The sequence below is a fragment of the Pinus tabuliformis genome, chromosome 5_2 (assembly GCF_031772625.1).
Source record: "Pinus tabuliformis cultivar Carrire ecotype Pingquan chromosome 5_2, CPIR1, whole genome shotgun sequence".
NCBI lineage: Eukaryota > Viridiplantae > Streptophyta > Pinopsida > Pinales > Pinaceae > Pinus > Pinus tabuliformis.
In genome coordinates this window covers 782,703,605-782,718,759 of record NC_142306.1, presented here as the reverse complement: position 1 = coordinate 782,718,759, position 15,155 = coordinate 782,703,605, and the positions used below count along the sequence as shown (strand labels likewise).

Here is a 15,155-nt window from a genome sequence, read left to right as displayed (position 1 = left end):
TCAGTATTGGGTTGGAGTTTCGAACCAACTAATGTGGTTTATCCTCAAGACAAAGTGGAAAAAATCATACAATCTTCATAAATAAATAGTAAGGATGCATCATTGTCTAGGTTAAAACAAGCGATTGAAAACTAGTCGTTGAGGACTAGCCATTTGGAGATTAGGACTAGTCCTCAACCGCTAGTTCTCAACGGTTAGTTTAACGGTGGACAATGATGCATCTTTATTTTCCACTTTGTCCTAAAGATAAACCACATTAATTGGTTCTAAACTTCAACGGAATCCTGAAAATATGATTAATCAGAAAAACTTTTATTTAAAAAACATACATATTCAATCTTACTCTTGATTGCATCTCCATAAAATTGTAAACATTGAAATAAATTTATCATAAAACAAACCACTGCTGAAGTATTTCACTCACTTTTGATCTTCTCTCCATAAGGTCATAAATATCAAATAAATTTATCAAATGCAAACAACTGCTGAAGTGAGCCTCTGTATTATAGATGTTCACTTTGAAGGCCAAACAAATTGGATCTCCATTGATTAAATTATCTGTGTGGTCGAAAATACTATTTCTCAAAATAACCCTACAAATCAGAGAAATAAGTCTACAAATCCATTGATTAAATTATCTCTGTGGTCGAAGATACCTTTTCTGAAAATAGGTCTACAAATGAAAGAGCGCCTCTCACATTGTTTTCAAAGAGCTTGAGCTTTCTCAATCATGAAGTTATTTGTATCAAAGGACGATAAGAGCTAGTACGATTAACCTAGTCCCTTTAGGCTTTGCGCATGTCCAAAAACTCACTCAATCTCACACTCTCAAATAGAAAAGCATTGCAACTCTTCAAAGTGTTACAAAATTAAGTTGAGTTTGTTTTATTTTTTCATCAACAGAAAAATCAGATCTTCATTATGAAAGAAAATAAAAAATAGAAATTTCCATTCCAAAGGAAGAGAGACCAAACAAGAGAGAAACGGCTGAGAACAAAGCAAAAAGATCTAAACAGAGCTATAGCTAAGAGGCTAAGCGATCAAGAAAACGAAGAGTCAATCTAATTGCAAGCTTAGACCATGAGAAAATAAGAGCCGGAGGAACAGATATATGTTGGAATTTAATTCCAACTGCAACATAAACAGCTGGACAGAAATCTGATTCGCTGTAGATATTCCAGACTGTTGGATGCCTCAAAGTCGTGCTTGATATTTTGCACATTAATGTGCATTAAATTTTCAGAATTAAATTCCCCTGTAACAGCCGACTTCATTTCTTCAAAAGGCATCACCGCTTGCTGCATTCAATACGCAGATAAGCTTTAGAGGATATTTTTATTATTTTATTGTTTTAAGTCAAATATGTTTTAACATATAAATATAATGAACAACAGTTCTTTTTTAAGTTAGAAGAATGTAAGAGAAATATAAAAAGACAGAGAAGAAGGCAGAGCAGAGAAAATAGCAAGAAAACAGAGTTGCTGTGTTTTGGAGCAGCAATGCATTCTACAGGCGTGTAACAGCAACTGTCTGTGTGTTTCAGCAACAGACTGTGTGTAACAGCAACTGTCTACCCGATGCTATTACACGTGTATCAGCAACTGTCTGCTAGATGCTGAAACAGGAATCTGTGTTAAAAAAAAAACAGAGTTTGAAAAAACAGAGTATGCAGTTTTTAGTTATTCCAAAACTGTAGTTCTGAAGAAGTTTGTAATTTTTATTGTCATTTTTATGGTTAATAAAAACAGAGCTTTTCTCCATATCTTCTTTGTCCAGATTTCTCTCATTTCTTTGTGTTGAGTTGAGGAAATTTGCTTCCTCTATTTTGTTCGAAATTATCAGAAATTTCCAACATGGTATCAGAGCTAGTCTAGGCACTCAGTGAGTCAAAAACAGAGTTTGTTTTTCACTGTAGGAGCTGTAAGAAGCTTATTGAGAAGATTTTCTCTAGCAGAGAAAGTTTTTTGCTTGTTTTAATTATACAGTTAGTATCTCTTCTTTACTTATACAGGTTAAAATGGCAGATGCTGGAACTGGTTTGACAAATTCCCAACTGCCACAGTTTAATGCGAAAAACCACAGTTATTGGTCCATAGCAATGAAAGCATTGTTTGCTTCTCAAGGAATATGGGAGCTGGTTAAAACTGGCTATGCCGAACCTGCATATGCAACAGCATTGGCTACTTTCACAGTAGCAGAAAGAGACCAGTTGAAGAGCGACAGGAAGAAGGATGCTAGAGCCCTCTTTTTTCTCTTCCAATCAGTATATGAAAGTGTTTTTCCACAGATTGCAGCAGCAACAAAATCCAAGGAGGCATGGGATATTCTCAAAACTGCCTATCAAGGCATGGAGAAGGTGAAGATTGCAAAGTTGCAGATGTTGAGGAGAGACTTTGAAACACTCAGCATGAAGGAATCTGATACAATAGATTCATTCTTCACTCAGGTTATTGGGTTGATAACCCAGATAAGATCTCATGGTGAGATTCTTGAAGAAAGAAGGATTGTAGAGAAGATCTTGAGATGTTTACCCTCAAGGTTTGAAGCTGTTGCGGTAGCAATAGAAGAAACAAAGGATCTCTCACAGTTCATAGTAGATGAACTAAGTGCTTCTCTTATGTCTCATGAACACAAACTGAGTAGAGGAACAGATTCCTCTTTTGAGCAAGCATTCAAGACTCAGATGTCTTTTGGCCAAGGAAAAGGTCGAGGTAGAGCAAATAACAGAGGTCGTGGAAGAAGCCAAAACAAAGGCAGAAATTATCCTGCAAGCACAAGCGGAAGGAGCTGCAATCAGAACCAACATGAAGGTTCAAGCAAACAGCAAGCTCATGGACAAAGGTATGACAAATCCCAAGTTCAATGTCATTATTGTAAGAAATATGGGCACTACACCAATGAATGTAGGAAAAAAAAAATGACATGAATAGTAGGCAGAATGCTAATTTTGCAAATGAAGAAGATAAGAATCCAAAGAACGTGCTATTAACATGTAACATAGCACAAGACAAACAAGAAGATTTTTGGTTCTTAGACTCAGGTTGTAGTAATCACATGACTGGAAATATTGCAATGTTTGCCCATCTGGATGAAAATGTGAAATCTAAGGTAACAACAGGAACTTATAGTAAGATATCTGTCAAGGGTAAGGGAAGAGTCAGTATCTGAGCAAGAAATGGAGAATAGATGATTGTGCCAGAGGTATGGTATGTACCTGGTCTGAAATGTAATCTTTTAAGCATTGGACAGCTCATTGAAAAAGGTTACAATGTGTTCTTCAAAGATGATATGTGTACAATCAGAGACATACCTCCAAGTAAGAAGATAATTGCATAGGTGCAGATGACCAGCAATAGAATGTTTCCTCTCAAACTCAGGGCAGATTTGAAGGAAGGAAGAACTATTGCAACTGTAACACAAGAAGTCTTTCAGGAACAAGTGAAAGATGAGAATTGGTTGTGGCATTTGAGATTTGGACATCTCAATTTTGGAGGCTTGAATTTGTTGCACAAAAAGGGAATGGTAAAGGGATTGCCATTGATCGAGAAAGTGGACAGCCTTTGTGAAGGCTGCATCTTGGGCAAACAACACAAAGAAAGCTTTCCAACAGGAAAGAGTATAAGGGCAAAAGCACCCTTGGAAATTGTTCACTCTGATGTGTGTGGACTGATGCAAATACCATTATTTGCCGGAAATAAATATGTTTTAACTTTCATTGATGATTACACGAGAAAGAAATGGGTGTATATGCTGAAACAAAAGAGTAAAGTGTTTGAGAAATTCCGCCACTTCAAAACTCTTGTTGAGAAGCAGTGTGGGCATTATATCAAAGTGCTTAGAATAGATAGAGGAGGAAAGTACATCTCCAAAGACTTTCTGCGTTTTTGCAGAGAGAATGGCATACAAAAGCAGTTCACTGCAAGGTATACACCTCAGCAAAACGGTGTCGCCGAAAGGAAGAATAGGACCATTCTTGACATGGTCAGAAGTATGCTGAAGGCAAAGCACTTGCCGCATGAGTATTGGGCAGAAGCTGTCATTTGCGCAGTTTACATCTTGAATAGATGCCCAACTAAAGCTGTCATGAAAATAATACCAGAAGAAGCATGGAGTGGTCAAAAGCAAACTGTCACTCACATGAGAGTATTCCGTTGTGTAGCATATGCACATGTACCGGATCAGCTAAGGAAGAAGCTTGACAGTAAGGGGGAGAAGTGTGTCTTTATTGGCTATTGTGATGAGTCAAAAGCATACAAACTCTATAATCCATCCACCAAGAAATTGATAGTAAGCAGAGATGCGCAGTTCCTTGAAGATGAAGCTTGGGATGGAAGCTTAGAAAAGACAGTGAATGTGAAGACAATTGTGTTTCACGAAGAAGAAGAGGAAGGGACAGCAGCAGATAATCCTTCCTTGGTGGCTCCTCCTCCACCACAGCAAGTACAACAAACCACACCACAAGCTGGAATTCGAACAGCGTTGAGAAGTCAAGGAAGTGCTTCTCCAAGCACACCACAGGGATCAGAAATATCCTCAAGTTCGGATGGAACTCCAAGCACACCCAGAAGACCAAGATTCAGAAATCTGAATGAGATTTATGAACAAGGAGAGGTAAGTAACAATACCGGTCTGAATTCATTATTCACTTTGTATTGTCATGTTGATGACCCAGTTCATTTTGAAGATGCTGTAAATGAAGATAAATGGATTGGAGCAATGAATGAAGAAATTGGTGCAATTGAGAAGAGTAAAACATGGGAGTTAGTGGACCTCCCTGAAGGCAAAGATGCCATTGGAGTTAAGTGGGTCTATAAGACCAAAAACAATGCTGAAGGCAAGATTGACAGGCACAAAGCAAGACTTGTTGTGAAAGGCTACAAGCAGCAGCAAGGCAAAGACTATGATGAAACCTTTGCACCAGTAGCAAGGATGGAAACATTAGATATCATTTTGGGATTCAACTGCGTTAAGGATGGAAACAGTCAGAACAGTGTTGTCTATTGCGGCACAACACAAATGGAAGATTTATCAGATGGATGTTAAATCTGAATTCCTGAATGGAGTGTTAAAATGAGAGGTTTATGTTGAACAACCTCCAGGCTATGAAGTTAAAGGCCAAGAGCATAAATTCTGCAAACTGAAGAAGGCTCTTTATGGGTTGAAGCAAGCTCTAAGAGCATGGTACAGCAGAATAGATGCTTATTTGATTGAGAATTGGTTTGATAAGTGTGATGGTGAACCCACACTTTACATAAAGGAGAATGACGGTAAGATTCTTATTATTGTTTTATATGTAGATGATTTGATTTTTACTAGCAATGATGCTTCTCTCATTGCTGATTTTAAAGCAGTCATGAAAAGTGAATTTGAAATGATTGACTTGGGCTTCTTAAGATATTTTCTTGGAATTGAAGTAGACCAAAGTGAAAATGGTGTTTTCATTTCTCAAGTTAAATATGTAGAAGCAGTGTTGAAGAGATTTAACATGCAGAACAGCAAGGCCACTGTGACACCAACTGTAATGGGGTTGAAATTGACCAAAGAAGACAGCAGCAAGGATTTTGATCTAAAATTGTACAAGAGCATAGTTGGCAGCCTTATGTACTTGACTGCAACTAGGCCGGACGTTATGCACGCAGTGAGTTTAATCTCCAGATTTATGGAAAGACCGAAAGAGACTCATTGGAAAGCAACCAAGAGGATTCTAAGGTATGTGAATGGAACGAAGGGGTTTGGTATTTTCTACTCCTCTTCTAAAAGTTTCATGTTGACAGGTTACACTGACAGTGATTGGGCTAGAAGTGTTGATGATAGGAAAAGCACATCAGGATATGTGTTTGATATGGGATCGAGAGCCATCTCATGGGCTTCCAAGAAGAAACCAGTTGTGTCTTTGTCAACAACAGAGGCAGAGTATGTGGCAGCAACAGCAACAGCATGCCAAGCAGTGTGGCTGAGAAGAGTTCTTAGAGATTTGTGTCATGAACAAGAAAAGGGCACAACCATTTACTGTGACAATAGCTCGGCAATAGCATTGTCTAAGAACTCTGTTTTTCATGAAAGGACAGCAGATAAACACCAAATTTCACTTCATACATGAATTGGTTAACAATGGTGAGATTGTTTTGCAGCACTACAGAACAGAGGATCAGTTAGCTGACATCTTGACAAAACCATTGGGAAAGAAAAGTTTTGATCATTTTAGGAAATGCCTGGGTATGCAGAAAAACCCAGCAGTTGAAATTAAGGGGGAGTGTTGGAATTTAATTCCAACTGCAACATAAACAGCTGGACAGAAATCTGATTTGTTGTAGATATTCCAGACTGTTGGATGCCTCAAAGTCGTGCTTGATATTTTGCACATTAATGTGCATTAAATTTTCAGAATTAAATTCCCCTGCAACAGCCGACTTCATTTCTTCAAAAGGCATCACCGCTTGCTGCATTCAATATGCAGATAAGCTTTAGAAGATATTTTTATTATTTTATTGTTTAAAGTCAAATATGTTTTAACATATAAATGTAATGAACAACAGTTCTTTTTTTAAGTTAGAAGAATGTAAGAGAAATAGAAAAAGACAGAGAAGAAGGCAGAGCAGAGAAAACAACAAGAAAACAGAGTCGCTATGTTTTGGAGCAGCAATGCATTCTACAGGCGTGTAACAACAACTATCTATGTGTTTCAGCAACAGACTGTGTAACAGCAACTGTCTGCCCGATGCTGTTACACGTGTATCAGCGACTATCTGCTAGATGTTGAAACACGAATCTGTGTTAAAAAAAAAACAGAGTTTGAAAAAACAGAGTATGGACTTTTTAGTTATTCCAGAACTGTAGTTCTGAAGAAGTTTGTAATTTTTATTGTCATTTTTATGGTTAATAAAAACAGAGATTTTCTCCATATCTTCTTTGTCCAGATTTCTCTCATTTCTTTGTGTTGAGATGATGAACTTTGCTTCCTCTATTTTATTCGAAATTATCAGAAATTTCCAACAATATACATAAATCAGAGCTCTAAGGACCATTTTTGAGAGATAGATCTATCAATCAGAAACCCCTCTTTTAGATGGATCTATCAATCTAAATAAGAAATTCTGCTCCCTGTAAACATGGAGAAAAGAAAAGAAATATTGTTGAAAGTAAACTAGAACGCAGAAATAAGTGGCATCCAATAAAATAACAATAAAACCTGTATAGCATTCCTCCCCATCATCCACTCAATGACAATCAAGGAGTCCAACCCCCTTTTCTCTTTCTCCTTCAAACTATTTTCTAAATATTAAACCTACTATTCAAGAAAAGTGAACCCAAAAAATCAACTAATGTATATTTCATTAATTCTTTCATTGCAATGTATACTCCCATCCTCAATTCAACCCACCCATTACTTAGAAATTTTAACCTATAATCTAAACTAAATCTCACAAAAACCATGCAATGCAGTTTAATTAAACGAAACAAATTTGATTTGTATCAAACAAAAAGAGTCAAGATTCGAACTGAAATCAACGGATGGATGTTATGCGAAATTCAACCAGAACCGATTTTTATTCCTTTTGTGACACATTTTACTCAGACATACGATAAAAAAGAACCATAAAAAAGAACGACAGGACGACACATCACATAAAAAAGAACGACAGAACTACACATCACAACTAGACCATATAGTGTACTATATGATCTATACAAATTAGGGTTGCCCCACTCTACTGTCTCTGCGCTGCGCCATCATGTTCAAGATCGCGTTCACCAGGATGATCCGATGGGGATATCTTCCTCTCGTTGTCGCTCGTAAACTTGTTCGTAAGCAAGCGCAGGTCAGACACCGGAGATTTCGAAGATGACTGCGAATCATTTGGCATATGGCCTTCACCAGGTGACCAGAAGACATCGGCCTTCTTGGGTACATCAACGGCAATATCAGGCATTAATGCTCTTCCACCCGAGGTTCCCTCATCCATATCTGCATTCATCTACTCCTGCCCACACCAAGATAATGTATTTGGTGTTGAAATATAATTTCAACTACAGCTTTATTTTATTTGCGATGCGATCTATCGCATATCGCAAATCGCAAACTCACCTTGTCACCCTCCGATATGTGTTGTGTTTTCTGGCGATTGTGATGGTGTGACGCGATCCGATCGCATATCGCAGATCGCACCATATGTGTGTGCTCCAATTTTGTGTTCCGACCAAATGGGATTCTGCGATGTGATTTAAATGAAGTCAATGGTTGAAGTACAGGCCAGCATTAAATGAATTTTACGTGAAGTAAAAGTTTTTACTTACCGCCAGTAAATGTCAGTAAAACAGTAAATGCAATTTACTATGGGTTGGTAAGTTTTGGTAAGGATTTTAATTTTATTTCAGCGGGAGTATGGGCACAAGTAAAATCCAGTAAAATCATTTAATTTTCATTATTTCTTTTACGGAAGCATGGCAAGTGAAAATGTGAAGTAATTTCCTTTTGTTGTCATATATATATATATATATATGTAATGTTTTTTTTTATGATGAGAGTGAAGAGGGGAGACGCAGCAGCGCCCATGTAAGAGAATAGTAATGCACAACAGTGCGAAGTAAAAATATATACGCAACAGTGTAGTATAGCAATGTGAGAGCAATGCACAGTAGTGCAGAAATGTTTTCTGTTTGTGAAGATTTGTAACAGTTTGAATGTTTTGCTTTTGGAACTGCAATTGAAGCAGTCTCTTGGTGAATCCATCTGAGTGTAAGAGGATGAATTCTGTATCAGTTTATTTTGAATACAAATCCTTTATATGTGTGTTCAATACTCTGTTCTCAATAATTTGTTTTTAAATCTTCCCTGTGCTAAGATCCTGTGTGGAGGAAACAGAGCATTGTCTCTGTGTTCTGTGATTTTGTTTTTGGGATTTTACCAGAAAAATCCCCAACAGTGGTATCAGAGCGTTGTTCTCTGGTCTTTTGAGTTTGAAATCACCTGAAATTTCCAACAACTGGTATCAGAGCTGGTCTAGGCTCTTTGAAGGGTTCAAAGAAGCTGAAGGAAGGATTCTTACTGCAGCAACTTCTCCAGCAGTGTGAAGACTCAGGCAAAAGAATCCAAGGTATTTCTCAAGTTTTTTTTGTGTGTTGCTGTTGAAGACAGTCTGTTATTTTAAATACACAGTGAAGTATTTGAAGCATAGTTAAGAGTGCAAAAATGGCTGGCACCAGCACCAGCAATAGCATGGGTATGCAGCTCCCATTATTTGATGGTAAAAACTATGACTATTGGGCAATAACAATGAAAGCCTTGTTTGCTTCCCAAGACTTATGGGAAATAGTTGAGGATGGTTTTGAACAACCAGCAGATGAAAATGAGTTTAATGCATTAACTCAGGGAGAGAAGGATCTGTTAAAGAGCCACAAGAAGAAGGACTCAAAAGCCCTCTTCTTCTTGTATCAGGCAGTGCATGGAAGCATGTTTCCAAGGTTAGCAGCAACTAAGACATCCAAAGATGCATGGCAAACTCTCAAGATAGCCTATCAAGGCATGGAGAGAGTGAAGACAGCAAAACTACAATTGCTGAGGAAAGATTTTGAGAACTTGTGCATGAAGGAGTCAGACAATATTGACTCATTCTTCACTCAAGTAATTGGCCTGATCACACAAATAAGATCTCATGGAGAGATACTTGAAGAAAGGAGGATTGTGGAGAAACTATTGAGGTGCCTACCCTCAAGGTTCCATGTGATTGTCACCACCATAGAAGAGACAAAGGATCTCTCAAACTTTTCAGTTGATGAGCTTCACGCATCACTGATCACACATGAGCAGAGGTTGAGTAGAAATGAAAACTCATCTCTGGAGCAAGCCTTCAAGACCCAGATGTCCTTTGGAAGAGGAAGAGGTCAAGGCAGAGGAAATAAGAGAGGAAGAGGCAGAAGCCAGAACAGAGGTGGAAGGAACAGTCCAGCGAATGCTCAAGGAAGAGGCAACAATCCAAATCAGAACCAAGGTCAAGGCAACAGCCAACAAGGAGGACAACATCATGCTCAAGGACAAAGGTATGAAAAACCCAATGTCCAATGTTATTATTGTAAAAAATATGGGCATTATGCCAGTGAATGTAGAAAGAAGCAGCATGATGTGAGTAATAGCTCTAGTGCAAATATTACTAGAGAAAATGTCAGCCAAGATAATGTATTGTTAGCTTGTAACATGGCTGAAACAAATAGTGAAGATATATGGTTTCTAAACTCTGGTTGCAGCAACCATATGACAGGAAACATAGCTTTGTTTTCTGCTTTAGATCAAAGTGTGAAGTCACAAGTCACACTTGGGACTGATAGCAAAATTTCTGTTATGGGTAAAGGAGAAGTTAAAATATTTACAAAGCAAGGTGAAAGGAAAACCATAGCAGATGTCTATTATGTTCCTGGAATGAGATGTAACTTCTTGAGTATTGGACAGCTTGTTCAAAAGGGTTACAATGTTTTCTTTGAGAATGATGTATGCACCATCATGGATATTCCACCCAGCAAGCGATGCATTGCTGAACTGAGGATGACAAGGAACAAAATGTTCCCTCTCAGAATAAGGGCAGATTTGAAAAACAAAGATGCAATGGCAGCAGTTTCTCAAGAGGCTCTCCAAAGCCAACCAAAGGATGAAAATTGGTTGTGGCATTTGAGATTTGGACATCTCAACTTTGGAGGTCTTAACTTGTTGAGCAGAAAAGGAATGGTAAGAGGATTACCATTGATAGAGAAACCGGACAGCCTTTGTGAAGGCTGCATATTGGGAAAACAACACAAAGAAAGTTTTCCTTCAGGGAAAAGCATAAGGGCAAGAGCACCCTTAGAAATTGTCCACTCAGATTTATGTGGACCAATGCAAACCCCATCTTTAGCAGGCAGCCAATATTTTCTAACATTCATTGATGATTTTACAAGAAAGACTTGGGTTTATTTCTTGAAGAATAAAAGTGAAGTGTTTGAAAAATTTCGAAATTTCAAAGCACTCGTGGAAAATCAAAGTGGGCTGTGCATCAAAGTTTTGAGAACAGACAGAGGAGGTGAGTATATCTCCAAAGAATTTTTATGTTTTTGCAGAGAAAATGGAATACATAAGCAGTTTACAGCAAGGTACACCCCACAACAAAATGGAGTTGCTGAAAGGAAGAACATAACCATTATGGATATGGCGAGGAGCATGTTGAAGGCAAAGCATTTGCCAAATGATTATTGGGCTGAAGCCGTGAACTGTGCAGCGTATATTTTGAATAGGTGTCCTACAAAAGTTGTGATGAACAAAGTGTCTGAAGAAGCATGGAGTGGGAGAAAGTTTTTGGATGTGTGGCCTATGCACACATTCCTGATCAGCTAAGGAGGAAGTTGGACAGCAAAGGGGAGAAATGTATCTTCATTGGATACAGTGAGGAATCCAAAGCTTACAGGTTGTATATCCCATCTACCAAGAAGTTCTTTGTGAGCAGAGATGTTCAGTTCATTGAGGAGGAAGCTTGGGATGGAAGCATAGAGAAAACAGTTAATGTTAAAAACTGTTTGTCTCATGATGAAGATGATGAGGAGATGGTAGAAATACATCCCCAAACAGCAGCGCCAACACAAGGACAACAAGGAACACCCTTGAGAAGAAGTGAGAGTGCTTCTCCAAGCACACCACAAGGAGGAAATTCAAGTGCATCTTCAAGCACTTGCACACCGAATGAACGAGGTAAGAAATTTAGAAGTCTAAGTGACATTTATAATGAAGGAATGAATTCTTTGTTTGCATTATATTGTCATGTTGATGACCCTATTCATTTCGAAGATGCTATTAAAGATAAGAAATGGATAGAAGCTATGGATGAGGAGATGAAAGCCATAGAAAGAAACAAGACATGGGATTTGGTTGAGCTACCAAAAGGTAAAGAAGTCATTGGAGTTAAATGGGTCTATAAGACCAAGTGCAATGCTGAAGGCAAAATTGAAAGACACAAGGCAAGACTTGTTGTCAAGGGATACAAGCAGCAGTATGGGAGAGACTATGAAGAGACTTTCGCACCGGTTGCAAGAATGGAAACCGTAAGAGCAGTGCTGTCCATAGCAGCACAAAACAAATGGAAAGTCTACCAAATGGATGTGAAGTCGGCATTCCTAAATGGAGTGTTAAAGGAGGAGGTTTACATTGAACAACCTCTAGGCTATGAGAAGAAAGGCCAAGAGCACAAAATGTGCAGATTGAAGAAAGCTCTTTATGGGCTGAAGCAAGCGCCAAGAGTGTAGTACAGTAGAATAGACTCCTATCTACTGGAAAATGAATTTGACAAATGTGAGGGAGAACCCACCATCTACATCAAAGAAAAGGATGGTAAGATTTTAATTGTAGTCTTGTATGTTGATGATGTTATTTTTACAGGTAATGATGACTACCTCATTGAAAACTTCAAATCAGTCATGAAAGAGGAATTTGAGATGACTGACATGGGTTTGCTGAGATACTTCTTAGGAATAGAAGTAGATAAAAATGAAAACGGAATTTTTATCTCTCAAGCAAGATATGTAAATGAAGTGTTGGAAAGATTCCACATGCAAGAGTGCAAGGCAGCAATCAGTCCCACGGTAATGGGATTAAAACTCAGCAAAGAGGACAGCAGCAAGGATTTTGATCCTAGCTTATATAAGAGCATAGTTGGCAGCCTTATGTATTTAACTGCAACTAGGCCTGACATAATGTTTGCTGTTAGTTTGATTTCCAGATTTATGGAGAGGCCAAAACAGGCACATTGGCAGGTAGCAAAAAGAATTCTGAGGTATGTCAAAGGTACAAAAAGATTTGGCATTTTATATACTTTTTCAGAAAATTCAGATTTAGTTGGCTACACTGATAGCGATTGGGCTGGAAGTGTGGATGATCAGAAAAGCACATCCGGTTACGTTTTTCACATGGGTTCAGGGGCCATTTTATGGGCTTCCAAGAAACAGCCAATTGTGGCGTTATCTACAGCAGAAGCAGAATACGTGGCAGCTACAGCGGTAGCATGTCAAGCAGTGTGGATGAGAAGAATGTTGAGGAGCTTAGGCCAAGAGCAAGCAAAAGCAACAGTTATTTTTTGTGACAATAGCTCAGCTATTGCGTTGTCCAAGAATTCTGTGTTTCACAAGCGAACGAAACACATTGATACAAGGTTTCACTACATAAGAGAATTGGTGAACAATGGAGAAATTGTTCTACAACATTGCAGGACTCAGTGACAGATAGCAGACATCCTGACAAAGCCACTTGATCAGAAGAGCTTTGAATTTTTGAGGAAATGTTTGGGTATGATTGATAACCGAGCAGTTGAAATTAAAGGGGAGTGTTGAAATATAATTTCAACTGCAGCTTTATTTTATTTGCGATGCAATCTATCGCATATCGCAAATCGCAAACTCACCTTGTCACCCTCCGATATGTGTTGTGTTTTCTGGCGATTGCAATGGTGCGATGCGATCCGATCGCATATCGCAGATCGCACCATATGTGTGTGCTCCAATTTTGTGTTCCGACCAAATGGGATTCTGCGATGCGATTTAAATGAAGTCAATGGTTGAAGTACAGGCCAGCATTAAATGAATTTTACGTGAAGTAAAAGTTTTTACTTACCGCCAGTAAATGTCAGTAAAACAGTAAATGCAATTTACTGTGGGTTGGTAAGTTTTGGTAAAGATTTTAATTTTATTTCAGCGGGAGTATGGGCACAAGTAAAAGCCGGTAAAATCATTTAATTTTCATTATTCTTTTACGAAAGCATGGCAAGTGAAAACGTGAAATAATTTCCTTTTGTTGTCATATATATATATGTAATGTTTTTTTTATGATGAGAGTGAAGAGGGGAGACGCAGCAGTGCCCATGTAAGAGAATAGTAATGCACAGCAGTGTGAAGTAAAAATATATACGCAGCAGCGTAGTATAGCAATGTGAGAGGAATGCACAATAGTGCAGAAATGTTTTCTGTTTGTGAAGATTTGTAACAGTTTGAATGTTTTGCTCTTGGAACTGCAATTGAAGCAGTCTCTTGGTGAATCTCTCTGAGTGTAAGAGAATGGATTCTGTATCAGTTTATTTTGAATACAAATCCTTTATATGTGTGTTCAATACTCTGTTCTCAATAATTTGTTTTTAAAGCTTGCCTGTGCTAAGATCCTGGGAGGAAACAGAGCATTGTCTCTGTGTTCTGTGATTTTGTTTTTGGGATTTTACCAAAAAAATCCCCAACAGTGATATCAGAGCATTGTTCTATGGTCTTTTGAGTTTGAAATCACCTGAAATTTCCAACATTTGGTGGGCTATATTGCGGATCATATTCGTCTTCAGAGCTTGCAGTTTGCCCTTGCTCCAAAATTCAGATTGGAATGGATCCCTGAAGCAATTGGTGTCGGAATTGTAGCCGAAACCTGCCCTATTCTACCGGATTCCAACACTGGCTGCTCGCTGCGGTTTTGCAAAGGGGACAAGTGGAATGCCAAAGAAACCACATGTCGATACAATCTACATGAAAATGGGCAGAATCCGGCCATGTTCTTTCTCCTGAAACTCGAACAGACAGACAGCGCACTCTAACTCATCAGTGAAAATCTTCGATCTATACACAAACATGGGCAGCGTTTCTAATATTGCAGAATCCAACCCCACGTTCCGCAGCGTCGCTGGTTCTTCTCCCGTAAAATAAAACTGATGACGCATAAAAGCTGATCTCTGGCGACTCCGTCTAATAAATCTAGCAGACTGTACACAAAGAAATCTGCCATAAACGCGCAGCAAAATGAGGATTAAAATTACAATAATACAGATTCTGACAAATAGCATCATATCATCATATTTGTTCATGCCATCGTCGCCAGGCAGCTGATTGAAATCACTGCCCTGGTTCATTTTATATATGAAATTGAAGCCAGGAAAGTGTTTTCCGAATGGAGCTTCTTTCGGACCTCAAATGCCTTGGATTGCCTGCGCTGCCAAGAAGACACACTTCCCCTCAATTTAAGTTTAAGCAAGCAGCGTCTCCAATGGCCAGATGAATCGAAAACTGACCCTAAAATAAGTTATGGTTTAATGGTTTCGATGAACAGCTGCATCTGCGGTCTTAATTTTTTCATATTTCATTTAAATAAAAGATGTGAGAGATAATTGTTTAAA

At 38.4% G+C, this 15,155-nt stretch overlaps 1 protein-coding gene across 1 annotated transcript; it reads right to left on the bottom strand.

Annotated features, from left to right (window-relative positions):
- Positions 1-14,507: 14,507 nt before the first annotated feature.
- On the bottom strand, positions 14,508-14,891 carry LOC149161608 (RING-H2 finger protein ATL2-like). The gene has a single exon (XM_089434934.1). The coding sequence runs from the start codon at positions 14,889-14,891 to the stop codon at positions 14,508-14,510; it is 384 nt and encodes a 127-aa protein (XP_089291060.1).
- Positions 14,892-15,155: the final 264 nt, after the last annotated feature.

Coding starts and splice junctions, on each gene's coding strand:
- LOC149161608 (XM_089434934.1), bottom strand. CDS start 14,891: ATGAACCAGGGCAGTGATTTCAATCAGCTGCCTGGCGACGATGGCATG.